Consider the following 25584-nt stretch of genomic DNA (forward strand, 5'->3'; position numbering starts at 1 on the left):
ATCAGCTGAAAGATTCTGATCTTTTCGAAGAATGGATTAGAAGCTAAATCCTCAGAGACAAACATACAGCCCTCTGTGCACTCATGCATGAAGATCTTGAACAGCGTCTTTCTCCAGCTAGGGGAATTTAATAGCCCTAGGCTTTATGCGAGAGTTTATGAATCGGAATTTGGGATGAGAATTTAAGTATTGCAGACCCAAGCTTTTCCAAAGGTCTACATGTCTTTAGCTAGATTATATAGAAAAAAATAAAATTCTAGTTAATTATGACTTTGTAGATACTAACTCTAAGCATATCCTATCCATTTTAATTACAATATTAACTTTAAGCTTTCAAATTACATTAGCAAAATCCAAAATAGATAATCCAAGAAACAAAGAATCTCGTTTTCTAGAATAGACTCAGATCTATGTATTGTTTTTGTACTCTAGTCTTCGTATTTATTTCTGTCTCACCGTCAAGTGCTAAAAGACAGAACGCTTAATTCAGGTAACTTTAAGTCTGGCCAGTGAATCATATCAAAATCCATTTGTACTAAAGTGCTTGTGAATGAGTCTTACTACTTTCTGGATGGCTACTGGCTTAGAACTTTCTTTCTTTTCAAGTGTCTTCTTAAAGACTGTGCATAAGAATGAGGGGGTATTTGGGAAGTATCCCCTGAGATTTTCGCAGATGCAAGTCTGCAGTGCATGAATGGTCAATGTAGTGGCCACAACCATGGCTTCTGAAGTCAAGTCTGGTCCCGTGGGTCTGAGGTAACTTCACCTCTCAGACAATTCCCACAAATATAAATGGAAAAAAATGGCATCTACGTCAGATCGATAAGTGAGACCATGCACAATTCAGGGTGTACTGTCAGTGCTCAGTAAAACGTAACTAAGTATGAAAGAAAATTAGAATGTACCAAGTTGTTTAAAAATGTTTAGCACCATTTTTAACAGTAGGTGTCGCTCTCTCCCTAAGTGCTGGAAGGCGTTGCCTTCTGTTAGTTCAGACACCTGTGTGTTCCGTAAGTATTAGGGAATGAAAGCAGATGATAAAAGAATTCCCTTATATACCTTACAACTAAACAGCACAGTTTTAGGTACAGCCCGCAACTTGCTGTTTGAGATTTAAGAGATTGATTAAATAGACACACACACACACACACACACACAAACACACACACACAGCAGTAAGGGTTGGAAAAGGAGAATGAAAAAGGCCATAGAACCAGGTACTAGTTAGAAAACATGGTCTAGCAAGAGTCTCAGCTGTAACTTTCTCAACTCTTATTTGAACCTCTTTACTGTATAAGTGTTAAAAAAAAAAAAAAAAAAAAAAAGAGGGCTTCCCTGGTGGCGCAGTGGTTGAGAGTCCGCCTGCCGATGCAGGGGACACGGGTTTGTGCCCCGGTCCGGGAGGATCTCACATGCTGCAGAGCGGCTGGGCCCGTGGGCCATGGCCGCTGGGCCTGCGCGTCCAGAGCCTGTGTTCCGCAACGTGAGAGGCCACAACAGTGAGAGGCCCGCGTACAGCAAAAAAAAAAAACAAAAACAAAACAAACAAAAAAAGAAAAGAAAAAAGAAACTTACCAGAAGATGGCTCCATATTTTTTAAAAATTATAATTTGGTACTACCGTATACAAAGTTAGAATTATCACCTCTTGCTTTAAATCAGACTCTAGATACTTGAAATTAAACCAGCCCTAATAAGTTTAGCTCCATTCTTCTTTACATTTTCTAAGTGGAGAAAAGACCTGCTTCGATATCCTCCATTTTATTAGGTCAATAGAATTTCCCACAATAGGTAGCCTGATAAATACATGTTGAGACTGCCAAAAGTTTAGCAAATGAAGCACTTAAAAACTATTCCTTTTATGGCAAAATTTAATAATTTAGTGATTTCTATACATTTCCTGATAAGAATAAAAGGTGACAAATGATGTTCAAAATTGGAAACCAAATAATCAAACAAAATCACATTTATTTCAATAGCTCCAAGTGCAAATACAGCAAGTCAGTACACAAAGTTTCAAGATACAGCTTTAAGTATAATGAAAACTTGATATACAAAAAAGAAAGGGTAAATAGCAGAAATAAAGCTCAATGTTTAAAAAATTCAAGTAACCTGAAAACCTTTAGACTAAAATAGTCTTTCAGAAATGCCTTAATTTATAGATAAGAGTAGTACATTACAGTCAAAAAGGACTTCTCAGAAAGAGAATCACCCCAAACTGGTCAGCTCCAGATACGAGCAGAAATTCCTGGTGCTGGCTATTTCAGAGTTAGCACTCACTCACACTATACAGATTGGTGTGGTTCAACCCATGGCATCTGATCTTTAAGCAAATTCCAAAATAGTATTTAAAATTCAGTACTACTAAGAGTTCTTGAAATGGTCACTATATATTTAAAAGGTTTGAAGACCAATTTCAGCTTCAGGCCTATGGTACAACTTGGGAAAAAGACATACATTAATATTCCTTCCATTACTTAAATCCTTTTTGTAAAGTTAGCAACATGGCCTTTAAAGGTTCCTCAGGGAAACTGTACTTAAACATATAAAAGTTCCCACTAGGAAGATAATTAAAAGTTGTTAATGTTCTTTTTATCACTTAGCAACCAAGACACATGTTTATTTCCACTCCCCAGAAGCAATGTTAGCTACTAGCTTCAATTCAGGAAATGTGTATCTGCAGGAAGGTTTATGTGAGATGCTTATTCAGTCTTTTTCTCAACCTTCTTCGTTTTCTCAATGTAGGCAATAAATTGAGAGTCTGTTCCAAAAAGTCTATCCCACCATGTAAATGTCGAAGCATAGTTTCCAATGAAGTTCATGTGGTGGAAATCGTGATGCCGAGAACCAGCATAGAAAGGAATGAGATTTAAAGGGTTGAGAGGAATGTCATAACCACTGAAATAAAAATGATAAGGAGTATTAAGAAAGTAAATACACCTTAATTGACATTTTCATTGATAGTAATATGCTTGTTAACTATTCAAATAACATTCCACTTTACCTAAGTCACTTATTTCTGACATGTTTACAAAAGACAAAAACTCACAGCAAATGGTGCATATTCTAGAAACCACTTTAAGAAATTTAAAAACACCTTCAACAATTAATAGACATTAATATTACACATCAGGGGATGAAAGAGGGGTTATAGTAATGAATCTTTAGACATAGATTTTCATGACTTTTTTTTTTCTGTTTTAGAGGACTTTCTCACCATAGTTTGTAACACCCATAATACTACATATTTTTTTTAGTTAAAGTTATATAAAATTAGTACCAAGCATTACAAAGGTTAAACCTGAGGATTACTGTTTTGCAACTTCTTTTAGAGTACCCACCTTTATTTCTAACTACAAGTCTAAAATCTGATATCTACAATTATACCAGTCTGAATCACCCCAATCCTTCCCATCCTTAAGGAGTATGAAGGGGGAAGGAAGGAGAAAAGAGCGATGGAAGGAAAGATTGAAGGAAACACCATCTACCACTTTTCTGCCTAAGACTTAGAAGCATTAATTTTGCTACTTTAGTGACTCAGAAACAATTCCTAGAATTTCATATTCTGCTTTCACAGATGAAAATTCCCAAATAAAAATGCAATAAATATATAATCATTTTTAAATGATGAAAAATTAGGATATTAGGAATTTGAAAAGGCATTTAATAGAAATAATTTACCAAAAAATGCCTTCCAATCAACAGAAAGGAAGCATGTGAAATATGAACATATCACAAGCAGTTTTCATCAGTGCTGGGCAGTGGAGTACACAAATGTTTTATTCAGTGAATCCATTCGGTGGATGTTTCAATATTTTTTTCAAGTAAGAGTTAGGTTTAGGTTCATTACAGAAGGATAAAGTAATTGCTGCTCCTGAATTACAGTATTTAACCAAATTTTTAAGAAAACAACAAGAATATTTTCATTTGAACAATGTTTCAGGAAGACTCTGCAAGGCATGAAATCCAAAACGCAAGAGGGAAGAGATATGGGAACATACGTATATGTATAACTGATTCACTTTGTTATAAAGCAGAAACTAACACACCATTGTAAAGCAATTATACTCCAATAAAGATGTAAAAAAAAAAAACCTGACAGATTTTACTACATAAAAATTTAAAACTTCACAACTGCAAAAGAACCATCAAGAGTTAAAATTCAAATGACAGATGGAGAGAAAATATTTACAACATAGGTAACAAACAAAGCTTACACATGAACCAATAGGTTATAAAACGTATAGCCTTAACAGAAAAACTGGCAAATGATATAAAATGGTAATTCAAAGAAAAAATTACTGTTGGTCAACAAGCACAAAGACAGGTTGAGCAGAAAGACATGCTCTCACTCCCTCTTGTGAGAGCACTGGAATCACAACTAACTGCTGAACAATCATCGACAGGAAGACACTGGAACTCACCAAACAAGATACCCCACATCCAAAGACAAAGGAGAAGCTGTAATGAGATGGTAGGAGGGGCACAATCACAATAAAATCAAAACCCATAACCGCTGGGTGGGTGACTCACAAACCAGAGAACACTTATACCACAGAAGTCCACCCACTGGAGTGAAGGTTCTGAGCCCCACATCAGGCTTCCCAACCTGGGGGTCCAGCAATGGGAGGAGGAAGTCCCAGATTCAGACTTTGAAGGCTAGCAAGATTTGACTGTGGGACTTCGATTGGACTGTGGGAAACAGAGACTCGACTCGTGGAAGACACACACAAAGTAGTGTGTGCATCAGGACCCAGGGGAAGGAGCACTGACCCCATAGGAGACTGAACTAGATGTACCTGCTAGTGTTAGAGGGTCTCCTGCAGAGGCGGAGGGTGGCTGTGGCTCACTGTGGGGACAATGACATTGGCAGCAGAAGTTCTGGGAAGCACTCCTTGGTGTGAGCCCTCCCAGAGTCTGCCATTAGCCCCACCAAAGAGCCTCTAGGCTCCAGTGCTGCCTCAGGCCAAACAACCAACAGGCAGGGAACTCGGCCCCACCCTTCAACAGACAAATGGATTAAAGTTTTAGTGAGCTCTGCCCACAGAGCAACACCCACCTCTACCCACCACCAGTCCCTCCCATCAGGAAGCTTGCACAAGCCTCTTAGACAGCCTCATCCACCAGAGGGCAGACAGCAGAAGCAAGAAGAACTACAATCCTGCAGCCTGTGGGATGAAAACCACATTCACAGAAAGACAGACAAAATGAAAAGGCAGAGGACTATGTACCAGATGAAGGGAACAAGATAAAACCCCAGAAAAACAACTAAATGAAGTGGAGATAGGCAACCTTCCAGAAAAAGAATTAAGAATAATGATAGTGAAGATGATCCAGGACCTCGGAAAAAGAATGGAGGCAAAGATCAAGAAGAGACAAGAAATGTTTAACAAAGACCTAGAAGAATAAAAGAACAAACAAACAGAGATGAATAATATAATAACTGAAATGAAAAATACACTAGAAGGAATAAACAGCAGAATAACTGAGGCAGAAGAATGGATAAGTGATCTGGAAGGTAGAATGGTGGAATTCACTGCCACGAAACAGAATAAAGACCAGAAAGAAATGAAGACAGCCTAAGAGACCTCTGGGACAACCTTAAATGCACCAACATTTGAATTATAGGGGTCCCAGAAGGAGAAGAGAGAAAGGACCCAAGAAGATATCTGAAGAGATTACAGTCGAAAACTTCCCTAACATGGGAAAGGAAAGAGCCACCCAAGTCCAGGAAGCGCAGAGAGCCCCAGGCAGGATAAACCCAAGGAGAAACATGCCAAGACACATAGTAATCAAATTGACAAAAATTAAAGACAAAGAAAAATTATTAAAAGCAAGAAGGGGGCTTCCCTGGTGGCGCAGTGGTTGAGAGTCCGCCTGCCGATGCAGGGGACATGGGTTCGTGACCCAGTCTGGGAAGATCCCACATGCCGCGGAGTGGCTGGGCCCGTGAGCCATGGCCGCTGAGCCTGTGCGTCCAGAGCCTGTGCTCCACAACGGGAGAGGCCACAGCAGTGAGAGGCCCGTGTACCGAAAAAAAAAAAAAAAAAAAGGCAACAAGGGAGGGCTTCCCTGGTGGCGCAGTGGGTGATTATCTGCCTGCTAATGCAGGGGGCATGGGTTCGAGCCCTGGTCTGGGAAGATCCCACATGCCGCGGAGCAACTAGGCCCATGAGCCACAACTACTGAGCCTGCGCTCCACAAGAGAGGCCACGACAGTGAGAGGCCCGTGCACTGCGATGAAGAGTGGCCCCCGCTTGCCATAACTAGAGAAAGCCCTCGCACCGAAACATGGACCCAACACAGCCAAAAATAAAAATAAATTAATTAAAAGAAGACTCAACATTAAAAAAAAAAAAAAAAAAAGCAACAAGGGAAAAACGACAAATAACATACAAGTCACCCCATAAGGTTAACAGCTGATTTCTCTGCAGAAACTCTACAAGCCAGAAGGGAGTGGCATGATATAGTTAAAATGATGAAGGGGAAGAACCTACATCCAAGGTTACTCTACCTGGCAAGGATCTCATTCAGATTCAACAGAGAAATCAAAAGCTTTACAGATAAGCAAAAGCTAAGAGAATTCAGCACCACCAAACCAGCTCTACAGGAAACACTAAAGGAACTTCTCTAAGTGGGAAACACAAGAGAAGAAAAGGACCTACAAAAACAATGCCCAAACAATTAAGAAAATGGTAATAGGAACATAAATATCAAGAATTACCTTAAATGTGAATGGATTAAAAGTTCCAACCAAAAGACACAGGCTCCCTGAATGGATACAAAAACAAAACCCGTATATATGCTGTCTACAAGACATCCACTTCAGACCTAGGGACACATACAGACTGAAAGTGAGGGGACAGAAAAAGATATTCCATGCAAATGGAAATCATAAGAAAGCTGGAGTAGCAATACTCATATCAGATAAAGTAGACTTTAAAATAAAGAATGTTATGAGAGACAAGGAAGGACACTACACAATATCAAGGGATCAATCCAAGAAGAAGATATAACAATTATAAATATATAAGCATCCCACATAGAAGCACCTCAATACATAAGGCAAATACTAACAGCTATAATAGAGGAAATCGACAGTAACGCAATAATAGTGGGGGACTTTAACACCTCATTTACACCAATGGACAGATCAAAGGATAAAATCCTTTTATCCTGGGCTAAAAGGATTTAGCCCAGGGATGCAAGGATTCTTCAATATACACAAATCAATCAATGTGATACACCATATTAACAAATTGAAGAATAAATACCATATGATCATCTCAAGAGATGCAGAAAAAGCTTTTGACAAAATTCAACACCCATTTATGATAAAAACTCTCAAGAAAGTGGGCACAGAGGGAACCTACCTCAACATAATAAAGGCCATATATGACAAACCCACAGCAAACACCATTCCCAATGGTGAAAAACTGAAAGCATTTCCTCTAAGATCAGGAACAACACAAGGATGTCCACTCTCACCACTATTATTCAACATAACTTTGGAAGTCCTAGCTATGGCAATCAGAGAAGAAAAAGAAATAAAAGGAATACAAATTGCAAAATAGAAGTAAAACTGTCACTGTTTGCAGATGACATGATACTATACACAGATAATCCTAAAGATGCCACCAGAAAACTACTAGAGCTAACCAATGAATTTGGTAAAGTCCCAGGATACAAAATTAATGCACAGAAATCTCTTGCATTCCTATACACTAACAATGAAAGATCAGAAAGAGAAATTAAGGAAACAATCTCCCATTCACCATTGCACCAAAAAGGATAAAATACCTAGGAATAAACCTACTTAAGGAGGTAAAAGACCTGTACTCAGACAACTATAAGACACTGATGAAAGAAATCAATGATGACACAAACAGATGGAGAGATACACCATGTTCTTGGATTGGAAGAATCAATATTGTTAAAATGACTATACTACTCAAAGCAATCTACAGATTCAAAGCAATCCCTATCAAATTACCAATGGCATTTTTTAAGGAAGTAGAACAAAAAATCTTAAAATTTGTATGGAGACACAAAAGACCCCAAATAGCCAAAGCAGTCTTGAGGGAAATAAACGGAGCTGGAGGAATCAGACTCCCTGACTTCAGTCCATACTACAAAGCTACAGTAATCAAGACAATATGGTACTGGCACAAAAACAGAAATATAGATCAATGGAACAGGATAGAAAGCCCAGAGATAAACCGATGCACATATGGTCACCTTATCTTTGATAAAGGAGGCAAGAATATACAATGGAGAAAAGACAGTCTCTTCAGTAAGTGGTGCTGGGAAAACTGGACAGCTACATGTAAAAGAATGAAATTAGAACACTCCCCAACAACAATACACAAAAATAAACTCAATATGGATTAAAGACCTAATGTTAAGACAGGACACTATAAAACTCTTAGAGGAAAACATAGGAAGAACACTCTTTGACATAAATCACAGCACAATCTTCTTTGATCCACCTCCTAGAGTAATGGAAAATTTAAAAAAATAAACAAATGGGGCCTAATGAAACTTAAAAGCTTTTGCACAGCCAAGGAAACTATAAACAAGATGAAAAGACAACCCTCAGAATGGGAGAAAATATTTGCAAACAAATCAACAGACAAAGGATTAATCTCCAAAATATATAAACAGCTCATGCAGCTCACTATTAAAAAAACAAACAACCCAATCCAAAAATGGGCAGAAGACCTAAATAGACATTTCTCCAAAGAAGACATACAGATGGCCAAGAAGCACATGAAAAGCTGCTCAACATCATTAATTATTAGAGAAATGCAAATCAAAACTACAATGAGGTATCACCTCACACCAGTTAGAATGGGCATCATCAGAAAATCTACAAACAACAAATGCTGGAGAGGGTGTGGAAAAAAGGTAACCCTCTTGCACTGTTGGTGGGAATGTAAACTGATATAGCCACTAAGGAGAACAGTATGGAGGTTCCTTAAGAAACTAAAAATAGAATTACCATATGACCCAGCAATCCCACTACTGGGCATATACCCAGAGAAAACCATAATCCAAAAAGACACATGCACCCCAATGTTCAGTGCAGCACTGTTTACAATAGCCAGGTCATGGAAACAACCTAAATGTTCATCGACAGAGGAATGGATAAAGAAGATGTGGTACATATATACAATGAAATATTACTCAGCCATAAAAAGGAATGAAATTGGATCCTTTGCAGATACGTGGATGGACTTAGAGACTGTCATACAGAGTGAAGTAAGTCAGAAAGAGAAAAACAAACATCGTATATTAACGCATGTATGTGGAATCTAGAAAAATGGTACAGATGAACCAGGTTTGCAAGGCAGAAATAGAGACACAGATGTAGAGAACAAACGTAGACACTAAGCCGGCGGGGTGAGGTGGTGGTGGTGGGATGAATCGGGAGACTGGGAATAAAAAAGAAAAAACCCAGAACAAAGACAGCCGTGCAGCCTCACCAGCCCCTGGGGAATGCAGTGCATAACCCTGAAGGCTCTCTGCCCTCCTACTGACCAAGATTAACAAGACTGTAATGTTCAGTTTGCAAAGGGTGTTGGGTGCAGGGAAAGCATTCTTACAGGTTCCTGCTGGGCGTGTAGAGAGGGGCCCTTTTGGAGGGCAGTTCTGCAGCACTTATCAGAATTTTATTTCATTTTCTCAAATGATACATGAATATACTCTCACCATAAAAATGACAACAGCCATAGATAGGAATGTAAAAAAACCACAAAATTATTATTTGAACTTTTATCCAATTATGTTCTCCTGTTTATTAAAAATAGTAACATTAACAAGGTTAACTTCTCCTATTACTCTACTTAGGAAAAAAGATAACCTATGACAATGATTACGGTGCATGAAATGGGTGAAGGTGGTCAAAAGGTATGAACTTCCAGTTATAAGATGAATAAGTCCTGGACATGTAATGTACAGCATGGAGGCTGAAATCAACAATCCTGTGAATCTGAAAGTTGCTAAGAGAGTAGATCTTAAGAGTTCTCGAATTTGTAACTCTGTGTAGAGATGAACAGTGTGGTGAGCATTTTGCAATATATACATATATCAAACCATTATGTTGCACACCTAAAACACAATGTTACATGTCAGTTACATTTCAATTAAAAAAAAAGAGAAATAAAGATAATCTATGACCATGAAAAAAGGATATTTTATGATACTTTTACCTGAATAGAAACCATAGCTTACCTATGGACATCAACAGTTTCTATCAAACGAATGGTTACCCAGGCCCAAAGAAGAATAACATGATCACATAAAAGCATGATTCCAATGAAAAATCCAGTTCCAAGAATTAAGGTTTCCAGAGGATGTGCATATTCAGCTTCCATTCCAAATGGAGCCTAAAATAAGTAAGAATTCAGTGATGGTTAATTTTATGTGTCAACTTATCTAGGCCACGGTGCCCAGCTGCTTGGTCAAACACCAGCCTAGATGCTGGTGTGAAGGTCTTTTTTAGATGTGATTAACAGTTAAGTCAGTAGACCATGAGTAAAGAAGAGGACCCTCCATAACCCAGGTGAGCTTCATCCAATCAGATGAAGGCCTTAAAAGCAAAGACTGATGCTTCCCAAGAAAGATGGAATTCTCAAGACTACAATACAGAAACCCTGCCTGGTTTCCAGCCTGCTGCCCTAAGGAATTGAGATCCAGGCCTGCAACATCAACTCTCACCTGCGTTTCCAACCTGTGAGCTGCCCTACAGATTTGATTCACCAGCCCCCACAAGTGCATGAACCAGTTCCTTAAAATAAATCTGTGTGTGTGTGTATGTGTGTGTGTGTGTCTCCTATTGATTTTGTTTCTTTGGAGAACCCTAATATATATATTCTAATTTATTTATGTATATCGTTTTATAAAATTATATCTCTTCTATATGTTATGATAGTACAGTCATCCCTAGGTATCCCAGGGGGATTGGTTCCAGGACCCCCATGGATACCAAACTCCAAGGATGCTCAAGTCCCTTATATAAAATGGAGCAGTATTTGCATATAACCTATGAACATCCTCCCATATACTTTAAATCATCTATAGATTATTTGTAATATCTAATACAATGTAAATGCTGTGTAATTGTTGTAAATAAAATTTAAACGTTATGTAAATAGTTGTCCACTCGAGGCAAATTCAAGTTTTGCCTTTCGGAACTTTCTGGAATTTTTTTCCCAAATATTTTCAATCCTCGGTTGGTTGAATTCATGAATTCAGAACCCATGGATACTGAGGATCAACTATATATCTAGCCATACATATATAAACATTAACAGTAATTCTCAATAAAATTTTTTTTTGTTCTTACCAAACATTAAAAGGTCTAGGGATGTCCTTAAAACAATCTATTTTAATAGCTGTCTTTGATGGTGTGAGATAAAGGCATTAAACAATTGACTTGAATTCTAATTTTGGTTTATGCACCTGAATTTGTTCTGCCAAGAAAGGGATGTTTGATTTATCATATCATGTAATTAGGATCAATGCAGAACATACCAAAATAACAAATTCAACAAAGCTAACATCAAAGCAGTTCTGATAAAAATCACTGTTTTGTGGGAAGGAGTTAGCAATTATGTGGAAATGTGTTAAAACTAACTTGGAAATTGTTTTAGGAATTTAACGATTCAAGGTTTGTTGTTTTGGGTTCCCACTTAAATGACCTTAACAGCACTAGAGGCCTCTATCAAACTGCCAGGGACCCAACTGTGTGAGGATAGTGCTCTGGACCCAAAGACAAAAATGAACGATTTCACGTAACATTTTTCTTTCAGGTCTCAATTTACCATGAAATTAAGATATTAAAGAAAATCTGTAGAACTCCCTTTGTGTTTAGGTGTGCGTGTATTATATTCTTAACAATCATGCCAAAGGAAAAAGAAATAAATACATCACTGACAATTTTTTTTAAAGTCCAGGAGACTTTTTTTTAAATGACATTTTTGCCTCTAATAGAAAAAAATGGATTAAATATAGTTCTAACATACCTGAAACTCATGATGAATTTTATGAATATGCTTATATATTCTTTTGTGGTGTAAGAGCCTATGCAGGAAATAGTGCCAGGTATCCTCAATCACTGCACAGCCAAGGCATCTTGCCAAAAGCATGTACCTTTAAGATGAAAATACTGTAATGAGGATTAAATAACTTTTACTTAAACAATCTAGACTTTTACCTGGGATCACTGCTGGAGACACTGCATAAAAGCAAATACCAGCTTGACCTAACTGGTTTTATTGATCAACAAATTCTCAAAACAATACATATAGATGCAAGCTACCTATATGATACCACCTGAAGAAGGGTTAAAGAAGCTGACCACCATGCCAATTCTAATTCGCTTAAAAAAAAGTCACAGGTATAAAGTCAGAGTTAAGAAACAAAACTCAAAATTTCTAGGAAAAGAGTAACATTGATAAAGGACTTGAATTAAGATTAATAAGAGTAAAATCATCGTTTTTTTCCTGACAAAGAGAAGCATATAAGTGCAATGGGCAAAATATATTTTATATACATATGAACACATACACAGAAATTCTTTTATATGTTGAATATACAGTAATAGGAAAAGCACGTATCTATATACTGTACATCTGTATTCAGGTTAAGTCAGAACAGACAGTTGAATACAAATAGTATTTGAACACAAATATTTATGCTCAGATAATGTATGTTTCTGTCTGTATGGACATAATTTTTATAAACTTCACAAACTATTCTCTCATTTTTTCTTTCATTTTAGACTTAAAATGCAATATATTTTTTCTTGGCATAAGCGTGTGTATCTGTACACAATCATATAATGGATGCTATGGAAACTTCTGATGCAAGAAACTCACCTTCCAATAAAAATATTACACTAAAATATAGAAACATATAAAAATGGGGACATTTTAAGTTTCTGTTACGGTTTACTTTTCTACATTTTATTTATTTCCAAAGTTTAGAAGAAACAAACACTGACCCAATGAAGAAAGAAAATAACATTAAGGATATTTTAATTGAATGATAAACCATGACTGAGTATAAAAAGCAAATCTTCATCTACATACCATCTTGGCATTGTTTCCCAATCATAAGGAATATTGAAATACTCTGTAAAATAATAGGTTCCACAAATCAAAGGAAGCTGGATACAAAAGTGATTAAAGAGAAGTACTTTAAAACATTTCCATTGATTTTCCCACGTTTCTGGTTTATCCTATGGAGAAAAAAATCAAAATATTTAGTATTAGCCTCTGCTATCAGGAGTTTCACCTGAAAACTAGAAGTAAATTCCTAGCTTTTTCTCTAACGTTTATATGGGGACTTAAGTTTATGTTATTTAATTAATCCTATGTTATGTGAATTCTATATTATAATTGCTGTGTTACAGTAACTAAGGTCCAGGAACCACAACACACACACACACACACACACACACACACACACACACACACACACGCACTTCTAAAACCTTGACAACTATCGATATTATCACTACTTTAAATAGGTGAAGAAATTGTCAATAGACAAACCCAGGCATAATGGTCCCAATGATCTCTACAAACCAAAGGAGCACTACAGAACGAATAACTCTTGTCTTTGCTGCTCACAGATCATTTACTTCTTTTATCAGGAATGCCAGAGGAAGAAATGTGTTACGCTAAGATCACAGTTGGGTTCTCCCAATTGCTGAGGCAGCTGCACACATAGCATTGGAAGCCTTATTACACAGGTACATCAACACTGCCAGCCATTCAGCGGTTTTCATTCCCAGAAATAAGTGCATTTTTGTTCTTATACATTGACAGAATTAGAAACTCTCTGAGCTGGAAGAACTTAGAAAACAAATGTGTCCAGTGGTTCCCAAAGAACGGAGAGCTACTGCCCACAGATGAAGTTCACAGATTAAAGTCAAAATGAGGAAGTGAGATTACTGTAGTGAAACGTTCACAAAACCTCATCAGGATTATCGACTTGCTTAACAAGCCATATATAAAAGTCTAAAATTTATTCAATTTAAAGGGGTGCAATTAGTTAAAAAGTGCTTTTGGTTTTACAAAAAGATGGTGATAATAAATAGTTACTGCTTTGTTTTAAATGTCCTTACCTAAAAATTCAGAAACTTACCAATGCAAGTGTTTTAACTGAACCGTAATATCCCAAGGATGAAACCACTGACCTCAGCAGAGGCCCAGAGGTCAACCTCCCTGCCCAGGATCACACACGCAGTTATTAGCGGAACTTGGACTAACTAAAGTCTAGGGTTGCAGTGTTGTTCTTGAAATTCTTTGGGAGAGTTACCTTCCCTGACAAAAAAGAAACAGCATTCAACTGGTAATCAGTCTGGAGAGCTGGCTCTAACCTCTGGGGCTCTGTGAAGCTCACATCTCAGTCTGCTCAACAATAAAATGAGGAAATTAGGCGAGATAATTTATAATTGTCTATTTCTACTCTGAGCATGATCTGACCCCGCTCCTCCAAACTTCCAGTCTGTGATTGGGGACAAAATAAACGGAAGATTCTGGCTTGGGCCGGCAAAGGCACTCTTTTTCCCCTAGAACTATGTTTAACTGACTTGTGATATCCTGGCTAGACTCTAATACTGATGTAGCTGCAGAAATTAACACAAAAATGAATCAACTGTAACTAAAAAATCACGTTTTACTGTTTACCAGGCCCACAGACTTCAGACAGAATGTTTTTAGTGTATAAATCCTTGAGGAAAATCCCTAGAGAATTATCAAGACGTAAGACTTAAAAAAATCCTGCAAGGTCTACTTCATTACTCTCTCATTCCTGTGAATATTCTCCCCAGTAGCAAGCATGTGCATTAGCTGTCTATTCTGTTTCAAAGCAGAGTTTTCAGTGTTAGCTCCACCAGCAACTTTTTCCTTGTACCCTCACTGTTTCAGGGTATCTGCCTTTAAAATGTGTAAACCTGTGTACACTGATTTTTTGGCTTGTTTTTAAACCCCCTTATATTGTGAAAACTTGTACTGATTATCTTCACAACTAATTTTAGTATCAAAAAATCTCAAAGCAGGGACCTTAATGGTTGTGAAAGTCAAGGAAGACATGCTAAGTACAGACTTGAAGGCTTTCGATCTCTGTTTATCAGTAACTAGTTGTAAACTAGATTACTTCGTCCTTTCTTTTGCCACATTTTATTCTAAGGTCTTCATAAAACCTTGAATGAAACAGGCCTTTCTCTCTCTGAAAAAGTTACCACCTCTGACCAGTGAGTCAACTGTAGAGGGCAGAAGACAGACAGGGATACTTTGGCCTGGACAGCCATACAACAAATCAGCCCCATAAATAAACCAATGGGTGACCCGTGGCAGCCAGAATTCCAAACATGCATGAGAACTTAGGCATCCAAACTCAATTCTGCCTTTCAAAGTAGGCCTTTTTATAAGAAGTATTCTGGAAATGTTGTGCCCTTTATTTACAGTAACAGGATACTCTCCTTTAGGCCACAGCCCTTTTAATTCCTTCTCCCTTTACCCTTTGTTCTTCCCTCCTTTGGCTTGGAGTCCACAGGCAGCTGACCCTCTGCACTATCCCCAGAGAGAATCAATGTTAGTACTTGCTTAAAGTGAGACTCACTGGGAGAGGCTACAAAGAGAAGAGACTGGTCGGAGAGGATGTGTGCACTGACTGCCACCCGCCATGGACTCAATGAGTACAAACCAGTCTCCTTAGGTGAACACTCCCAAGATGCCTGCTTTCCACCAAGACTGTGTGCCCTTGAGTTTGAGTTTGGCATGACTTGTTGAAAAAAGTTAACAGTAAGCATTAGAAACTATCGTGGGTTTACCAAGTGTCAACAAATCATTTCTTTTTCTAACAAGGTGGTGCAGATTCCTTCCTGGGAACTGTGTCAAACTCATTAGTCTACACATTACTAGAGTTCACTATTTTCCCTATGTTTAAAACTGAGAAGAGGCACTGCGTATATCTCAACACTTTGTCATGCATAGCAAGCTCTCAAGAAACATTTAGTACACTGAAGTGAATACCTAGAAGCTAGGAACATCATCATTTTGGGGGGGATGACATGAATGCTGCAGAATTACCATGATATATTTAGGGTAAAAACAAAACCTTAACAGTCTTGATCAAAGTCTCAGCATATTAACATACATTTAAGAGTTGAGATATCAAGGGCTGGAGTGAAGTGCAAAATAATACTCATGAATCCCCATAACCTTCCCTTGCAGCTAATTTTAAAATTAAAATTTATGTATGATAAAACCTCTCCATAAAGTGGGTACAGAAGGAACATATCTCAACATAATACAGGCCACAGATGATAAGCCCACAGCTAACAACATACTCAATGGTGAAAAGCTGAAAACATTTCCTCTAAGATAGGAACAAGACAAGGATGACCACTTTTGCCACTTTATTCAACATAGTATTGGAAGTCCTAGCCACAGCAATCAGACAAGAAAAAGAAAGAAAAGGAATCCAAATTGGAAAGGACGAAGTAAAACTGCTACTGTTTGCAGATGACATGATACTACACTATACATAGAAAATCCTAAAGATGCCACCAGAAAACTACTGGAGCTCATCAATGAATTTGGTAAAGTTGCTGGATACAAAATTAATACAAAGAACAGAAAACTGTGAGACACGGATCAAAGACACTGAAAACGACATAAATAGATGTAAAGATATACTGTGTTCACGGACTGGAAGAATCAATATTGTTAAAATGACCACACTACCCAAGGCAATCTACAGATTCAATGCAATCCCTATCAAAACACCAGTGGCATTTTTCACAGAACTAGGACAAATAATTTTAAAATTTGTATGTAACCACCATAAACCTCCTAGAAGAAAACATAGGCAGAATACTCTGACATAAATCGTAACAATATTTGTTTGGATCTGCCTCCTAAAGCAAAGGAAACAAAAGCAAAAATAAACAAATGGGACCTCATTAAACTTAAAAGCTTTTCTGGACAGCAAAGGAAACCTTTGACAAAACAGACAATCTGCTGAATGGGAGAAAATATTTGCACATGATATGACTGATTAGGGGTTAATATCCAAAATATACAAACAGCTCATACAATTCAACATCAAAAAAAAAACTGATTAAAAAATGGGCATAAGAACTGAACAGACATTTTTCCAAAGAAGACATACAGATGGCCAAAAGGCACATGAAAAGATGCTCAACACCACTAATCATCAAGGAAATGTAAATCAAAACCACAATGAGGGCTTCCCTGGTGGCGCAGTGGTTGAGAGTCTGCCTGCCGATGCAGGGGACACGGGTTCGTGCCCCACTCCGGGAAGATCCCACATGCCGTGGAGCGGCTGGGCGCGTGAGCCATGGCCGCTGAGCCTGCGTGTCCGGAGCCTGTGCTCCGCAACGGGAGAGGCCACAACAGTGAGAGGCCTGCGTACCGCAAAAAAACAAAACAAACAAACAAAAAAACCCACAATGAGATTTCACCTCACACCTGTCAGAATGGCTATAATCAAAAAGACTACAAATAACAAATGCTGGCGAGGTTGTGAAGAAAAGAGAAACTTAGTACACAGTTGGTGAAATCTAAATTGGTACAGCCACTGTGGAAAACAGTATGGAGGTTCCTCAAAAAACTAAAAATAGAACTACCATATGATCCAGCAATTCCACTCCTGGGTATATATCTGAAAAAAATAAAAACACTAATCTGAAAACACCCACAACGTTCATAGCACCATTCTTTACAATGGCCAAGATATGGAAGCAACCTAAGTGTCCATTAACAGATGAATGGATGAAGAAGATGTGGCATATATACACAATGGAATACTACTTGGCCATAAAAAAGAATGAAATTTTGCCATATGCAACAACATGGATGGACCTGGAAGGTATTATGCAAAGTGAAATAAGTCAGAGAAAGACAAATATGTATGTTATCACTTACATGTGGGGAAAAAACCCCAAAATAAATGAACAAATATAACAGAACAGACTCACAGATATAGAGAACAAATTAGTGGTTACCAGCAGGGAGAGGAAAGGGGGAAGGAGTGAGAGGTAGGGGATTAAGAAGTACAAGCTACTATGTATACAATAGATAAGTAACAAGGATATATTGTATAGCACAGAGAATATAGTCAATATTTTATAATAACTTTAAATGGAGTATAATGTATAAAAATTTTGAATCACAATGTTGTACATCTGAAACTAATATACTGTATATCAACTATATCTCAGTAAAAAAAATTTTTTTAATTAAAACTTATAAACCCAAATTAGATAAACATCACATCTACTTAAGGTACAATTTAACAAATTATTCTTGAAACCTTAACAATAAATGCTCTAGGGTTGTGCTGTCCAATATGGTAGCAACTAGAAATGTGGCTATTGAACATTTTAAATACAGCTAGTCTTAACTGAGATGGGCTGAAATTAGTGTAAAATATACACTGGATTTCAAAGACTTATTATAAGAATAAGAATATAACATATCCCATTAAAACTTTTAAATTTTGATTACTTACTGAAATGCAACAGTTGAGATTTATTGGATTAAATAAAATATACTGCTACCATTATTTTCCCTATTTCTTTTTACTTTTTAATGTATTCTACTAGAAAATTACACATGTGGCTTCATTGTATGTCTATTGGACAGCGCTGATCTAGTCTATTTTGAGTTATAAAGTTATGTTTACCTTAAAAATATTCAACAAGACTAATGACAATACTCCACTGCAAGTCCATCATACTCACCTTTTGAATTTTGTACTTTTTCATGTAAGGTATAAATTGAAACAAGAATCCAGGTAAACAGAACAAGAAATAAAGGACCTCATGAACTATGAGTGATCCCCATGTTGCAATCTGGAACTTTGTATAATTATTCAACATATAGTTCCAAGCATTTTTAAATGGTTCCTGCAGAGGATTCTCAGGTAAAAGTGAATCTACATATTCCACAGCCAAGGATGCTGAACTAAAGATGCTGATACTTTCATTTGTTGCCATTTTTCAAATCTCTGCAGACAGCCTTATAATTCTGCAAAAATAAGTAAATAAATAAATATATAAATAAGCAAGCTAAACAATGAAATTCTAAGAAAACAGTTTTTAAAATGCTTCTGATTAATTTTTAAATTACTATAGGAGTGCCAATCGCTCAGGTCCTAAACATGATTAAAAACCCCAGTCTACAGGATGTCATCATCACCTCCATTTGTGGTGTATGATTTCAAAGTCACCTGTTAACTTTCAAGAGCAGGATCTAAAGAACAATAGTGGATAAGAAATTTCAGGCCATCTTTAGAGACTTTTCAGTGTGGTCTCTAGGAAAAACTTGTAATTTCAATGAGCAATAGTTGGGTCACTTAAAACTAAAAGAATCTATAAAGAAAAAGTCTGCCAAACATGACTTCATAAAAATTAAATACTTATAATGGTGAATAAAAAGACAATCATAAATAAAGTCAAAGATCAAATGACAAACTGGGAAAAATATTTCCAAAAATTATGACAAAGGGCTACAATGGGTGCTTTAGAAAAAGCCTAAAAACCCAACAGAAAAATGACAAAGACCATTCACGGAAGGTTCACAGAAAAATAAATACAAATGCTTACTAAGCAAATAAGCAGTTCAATTTGACTCAAATAGGAAATGCATCCTAAAACAAAATCTTTAAGTTTCATAATGCCCAGTACCCAGTAACAATTTGGGGAAATAGGCACCATTGTACATTGTTGATGGGAGGATTAGTCTATAAAATTCACAGTATTTATTACAACTCAAAATGAATACACCTTTTGACCCAGCAATTTTCTAACTCAAGTGTACCAAGATGAGCACACTAAGACTGAAAGAAGCATTGCAAAAATAGCAAAATAATAATAGCAAAAAGAAAGAGAAAGAAGTAAAACAAAATGTTAAGTCCATCAACAAGAAATGAATTAAATAAATTTTATCAGGTCCTTCCAAAGACACACAGCCACATAAAAGGAGGAAGATCTACATGTTCTACATAGAAAGATGTCTAAGATACAGTGTTGTGAAACAGCAAGTTGCAGAAGGTATAGCAAGAACCCCACTTATATTTTTGTGAAAAGGTTATATACTTTATGCAGTTTCGTGCATATGTACATATGACAGACACACACACGAACATAGAAAATGTACAGAAAATGCATATGTATACACGGTTGGGGGGATTATGAAGAGGAGAAAGATTTTACTTTCCATTTTATACCTTCTTACAATTTTAATTTTTTTCATGAGCATGTTTTACTTATTTAATAAATAAGCTTAATAGGTCACCAAATCAAAAAACAGAAAAACTTATGAAGAATGTCACTTTCCTAAAAATGTTTACTGATGTCCCTAATTTATGAATTATGATGGGCCACTCTAAAAACAAATATATTAAGCCTCGGAAACTCTTAATAGTATTTAATGCCCCCTTCCCCCATAGACCTCTTATCATAGAGGATCCTGGGAAGCTTAGCCAGCTTCCTCAGGACTCTGAATTCACTTTGCATCCCCATTCCTCTGTCCTACTCATTCTCAAGTGACTTACAGCATGGGGACTATTGTGCCACAGCCTGTGCTCACTCACCCTCTCCTCTAAGACTGTCTGGTCTTGTGTTCTTATCCTATCTCATCAAGAACTTGTCCATCACTTACTCTTTCTCATCTTTCCCTCTTCACTGAGTTCATCCCATCAAGTTTAAAAACATACTCAAGGGCTTCCCTGGTGGTGCAGTGGTTGAGAGTCCGCCTGCCGATGCAGGGGACACGGGTTCGCGCCCTGGTCCGGGAGGATCCCACATGCCGCAGAGCAGCTGGGCCCGTGAGCCATGGCCGCTGAGCCTGCGCGTCCGGAGCCTGTGCTCCGCAATGGGAGAGGCCACAACAGTGAGAGGCCCGCATACCACAAAAAAAAACCCAAAATACCCAACATACTCAAGTCCTCCTTTCTTGAGAAAAGTTTTCCTAACCTCCATCACCTCTCCCCCAAGCCACTGTTCCCTTTCTCTTTTTCTTTGGACCAACCAACTTCTGTCTCAAGGGAGAGATCAACATACAGCCTCTGACTGGTTAATTCTCACACACACAACTCACTCAACTACAGCTGACCCTTCAATAACATAGGTTTGAACTGTGCAGGTCCCCTTAGACTCAGATTTTTTAAAATAAATATATTGGAAAAATTTGGGGAGATTTGCAACAATCTGAAAAAATTCACAGATAAACCACATAGCCTAGAAATATCAAAAAAATTAAGAAAAAGGTATGTCATGAATGCATAAAATATATGTAAATACTATTCTTACACAGGCATAAAGTGAGTGATATTTAATATAAAATTAATGTGTTACTGCAAACCAGCCTATTATCAGTGAAGTGTTTTTTTAAAAAAGTAACAATGTTTCCAATACTGTATTATGGATATGACTAATACTATGCTATAAAACTTTATAATGATTCATTTATTAGTGTATAGGCTGAGCTATAGTAAAGCAATAGTATCGACTACACGAGGTGACCACAAAGCAATCATATTGCTGCTTCTTCATTATCAATGCATGAATCCTTATACATGTGAATAAATATGAATTTCTTTTTCACATTATCTTTTCATTTTTGATGTCTGGTGTTAGTAATATTCATAACATCCACAGTGTTTTGTATCATATAAGACAATGTTGATGTAGGTACTGACAGACCATTCATCTTGTAAAAAGACATAAACTTACGGTATCAATAAATACAGCACAGTACTGTAAATGTATTTTCTCTTCCTAATTTTTTAACGTTTTCTTTTCTCAGCTGTTTATGTTATCGGTAAGGCTTCGGTCAACAGTAGGCTATCAGTAGTTCAGTTCTGGAGGAGCCAAAAGTTATGTGTGGATTTTCAACAGCCCAGGGGTTTGGCGCCCCAATCCCCGAGTTGTTCAAGGGCCCACTGTGCTTGCAGTCTAGGTCCCCATCCACACCAAAATGTCTTCAATATTCTAAATTACAAAATAAAAGTTGTTCCAATCCTCATTTTTCATGAGGTCGTTACCAAATCTAATGATGCTAAACCAATTACTAAACCAGTTACTAGCTGTGTAACCTTGAGCAAGTTAAGTCACTTCTCTAAGCCTCAGTTTTATTATCTGCAGAATGTAAAGAATAACAATAGTAACTAGATGATGGGAATCTTTTCATGATATACATGTATATCAAATCACCACAACATACACTTGAAATATCTTACAGTTTTGTCAACTGTACCTCAAAAAAGCTGAAAAAATAGGGAATATAAATATAGTTCTTCTCATGAGTCCAAGAAATAATGCACGTGAAGTACTTAACATAGGACCTGACACATGGTAGCTACAAGAAGCTAACAATTATTAAGGACTTTCTATAGGCCACTAACTTCTAAGAGTGTTACATGCTTTCTCTATATTAAAGACTTTAATCCTTACCACACCTTCAAGGTAGGCACTTTTATTATCCCCATTTTACAAATGAAAAACTGAGGTTTAGAAAGATTAAGTAACTTTCCCAAATTACAAGAAAGCTACGTGGGGGAGCCTGTGCTCACATTCATTATGCTATACTGTGATCCGAAATAATAAAACACATAAATATTATAGTAAGAGAGGAATAATTCCCACAGTTTACCCAAGCCCCTTGAAAGAGCATCCCACATAGGCTGGAATATTTCACATATATGTGAAAATGATTTTCACATTTCCCATCCATTCTCTAGCAATTACAATCTGTTTCCTATTCTAATCAATGCACTGAATTTACTCTAAGTAAAATCACTAAGTCTCCAAGCTTCCAGATCCAACAAACATGTTTTTGAGTTTATTTTATCTGGCCAGTCTGGAAGATTTGATACTTCTCACTTTGAAATGCCCGCCTTTCTTGGGATTCATATGTATTCACTCTGATTTAATGGGTGGTACTATGTGTAGTCACTGTGCTCCCTGCTGCCCTCACCCCTGACTTCAAAACATAAAATCTAGTGAGGAATACAAAGAAGTAACCAAATTGTCACAGAATCTGTGACAAGAACAATAAAGGGTTGGAAATATAGAACAGAGAGGCCCAGGGAAAGAGGCATCCTAGAGAAAGAGGCATCTAAACTCAAGCCTGGAGCATGGAGGGGAGGTGACTAGATTAAAAGAGAGTAAAGTCGGGTGCGATGGGGTTGGGGGGGGATAGTTTTGAATAGAGGAAACATCAGTTCCAAAGACTCAACCAGGAGATGAGAAAGGATACAGCACTTTCTGATTTAGTTAAGTCTGTGGTACAGCTTTTGAGAAAGGAAGGCTCAAGAATTGAGGCTGAATAGTTTCCCAGAGATGCTTTCTTTACTCCTTCCAACTATTCTAGATTATCTGGAGTGAGCTAATCTGCTCCTGTTGCGAGAATATGCTGATATCCACAATCTCTCTCTCTCTCTCTAGGCCTCTCTCCTAAACCCCAGGTTCTGATTATCCAAAAATCTACTGGTCATCTCCAATTTAGACAGTTCAGAGGCACGTCACCGTCAACATGTCCAACGTGTTCCGCCACTGCCTCTTGCAACCCTACCCACACACTCCCTACCTCCTGTACCGCGCAGTGAACTGGTGCCACCACCTACTTAGCCATCTGGGACAGAATGTTCCAGACCTCTATCTCTGCTGCCCGGGTTAAGTCTTCACACACTTACCCTATTTAGAGATAACTGCTTTAATTAACATTCAGGAGTTTACTCTCCAGACTCAAGGGAGGGAAATGGATACACTGTTGACAACTGAAGCAAAAAATAGGAATTAAAGAGGAAAGGGGAAGGGAAATAAAGAGTGGATTTTCTTTTCCTTTTTTCACCCTTGCACAACTGGATTGACCGGAGGCCTGCTACAGGCTCAGACAAAAGAAATGTAGTCATTTGTGGATTCCCTTAGTAACCTTCAAGTTTAGCTGTCGGAGTGCTGTCAGCAGTGCCTGCCCTTCGCCGTGCCCGGATCGCGCCTCCAAGCGTGCCTTTCTTAAACCCTCCCTCCAGAACACGATGCCAGCATCCATCTAAACAGCAGACAGGCTTCACCACCCCTTCTCCAGACCCTTAGAGTTCCAGCGAGCGCCTCCCCACTGATAAAGACATAGGCCTCTGCTCTCCTCCTCTCTCACCTTCTCGCCCCCACCCTCGGTATTCCTACAAGAAGGCCTCTGACCGTCCTCCGCTTGGGCCTCTCTGCCCACGAAACAGCGTCCCTTGCCGGTACGTCCTCTGCCCAACTCCCATTCATCCTTCAGTACCCTCCTCGGACGCTCTTCCCAACCGCACGCCCCGCCGCGCACACAAACTGATCTTGCCCCCCTCCTTTTGTACAACTCTGGTCACACTGGCACCCTGGGCTGTGACCACTGTCCCGGACGGCTGAGGGCCGTGCCCGGTTCCGACATTGACTGAGGGATTTCACCCTTTTCCACCCGTACCCGCCGCCACGACCTCCATCCCGGCCTCCATCCGCGGCCAGCGGCCGTACCCTCTTCCACCCTGGCCACTCACCTGCGCTCCGCTGTACCTGCTGCCGTCTCCTCCCGAGCTTCGCTAGGCTCAGCCGCTCAGGCGGTTCCTCCCGCCGTTATTGGCTTGCGAGGGCCCCCGCCCCGCCTTCCAGGTGCTGTGGTTGGTCTGCGCAGCTGCCGGCATCGTGTGACTCGCGCGAATGGAGCACTGGTGCCGCGGCCATTGGCTGAGCGGATGGAGTGAGGATCGTGAGAGCTGGGCGTCAGACCAGTAGCGGCGCCGCGGAGCCTGGGGGCGGGAGCGCACAGCCAGGTAGGTGGGGCGGAGGTGAGACAGTGAGGGGTCGCGTATCAACCTCGGACCCGCTCCCAGGCGCTTGAGCGGTCGAGGGGGCAGCGATTCTGCGGGCTGTGAAGTGTTTTCGCCGCGCTGGGTTCACAGGTCGCAGCTTTCGCCGGTGCACCCCGAGTTTAGACCACCTCTTTCTCTTCCCCAGCGCCACTTGATAACTCCCACGTTTACGTTTACGTTTACGTGGGAGATGGGGATCTTCAAATGCAGCGCCATTCCTGTTTGCGGACGGGAAGCCGAGGGTCCGGGAGGTTTAGGAGAGACTGGACGCGGCAGTTGGCCCTGCCCGCGGGGTGACCGCCGCCGCGGACCCGCACGGGGCTCACACTTGCAGCCAGGCTTGACCGCCTTCCGACCCTGCAGGGTGCAGGAGTGTGCACGGATGGGGGTCATCCACGAATTTAAGCTTTCGCTTAAGAGAGCCTTTTAAAACTTGCACAAGGGCAACACGCGGTCTAGTTGAAGTCACTTTCTATGCAGGACTTTGTACAAACGGGATAATGTCGCTTCTCATGGCTGTGATCGGACTGGCTGTCCTGCCTGAAATAAGGGGTCAGGTACCATCTGCTTTAGGAAGCCCCTTCTTGAGGGATGTGTCTCTTGTTAGGTCCAGTGACCTCTACCCATTCATCTAACTGTCCCATGTGTTTGACACCCACGTTCTTTGTAAAGTATCATGACAGAAAAATCACAT

General features: G+C 38.9%; 1 protein-coding gene across 2 annotated transcripts; it reads right to left on the bottom strand.

Moving 5' to 3' along the window:
• Window positions 1-1947: 1947 nt before the first annotated feature.
• Window positions 1948-24689, bottom strand: MSMO1 (methylsterol monooxygenase 1). Of its 2 annotated transcripts, none has more exons than XM_027095826.1 (6): window positions 24579-24689; window positions 18781-19066; window positions 13094-13242; window positions 12026-12152; window positions 10233-10387; window positions 1948-2897 (listed from the first exon to the last, which is right to left on the bottom strand). In XM_027095826.1, the coding sequence occupies exons 2-6, from the start codon at window positions 19033-19035 to the stop codon at window positions 2702-2704; spliced, it is 882 nt and encodes a 293-aa protein (XP_026951627.1). In that variant the 5' UTR covers window positions 19036-19066; window positions 24579-24689; the 3' UTR covers window positions 1948-2701. The 2 variants fall into 2 exon arrangements, with proteins under 2 accessions (XP_026951627.1, XP_026951628.1); XM_027095827.1 differs by lacking the exon at window positions 24579-24689 and adding an exon at window positions 24197-24326.
• Window positions 24690-25584: the final 895 nt, after the last annotated feature.

Source organism: Aethalodelphis obliquidens, unplaced genomic scaffold (genome assembly GCF_003676395.1).
Source record: "Aethalodelphis obliquidens isolate GAN/ISIS:26980383/991018 unplaced genomic scaffold, ASM367639v1 scaffold95, whole genome shotgun sequence".
In the NCBI taxonomy this organism is placed as follows: Eukaryota; Metazoa; Chordata; class Mammalia; order Artiodactyla; family Delphinidae; genus Aethalodelphis; species Aethalodelphis obliquidens.

What these genes read in the sequence shown, in the direction of transcription:
- MSMO1 (XM_027095826.1), bottom strand. Translation starts at nt 19,035, where the DNA reads ATGGCAACAAATGAAAGTATCAGCATCTTTAGTTCAGCATCCTTGGCT. An exon ending in AAAAGTACAAAATTCAAAAG is followed by an intron (nt 13,243 to 18,780) that starts GTGAGTATGATG and finishes TTTTCTCCATAG; the next exon opens with GATAAACCAGAAACGTGGGA. An exon ending in TGGGAAACAATGCCAAGATG is followed by an intron (nt 12,153 to 13,093) that starts GTATGTAGATGA and finishes TTCATCTTAAAG; the next exon opens with GTACATGCTTTTGGCAAGAT.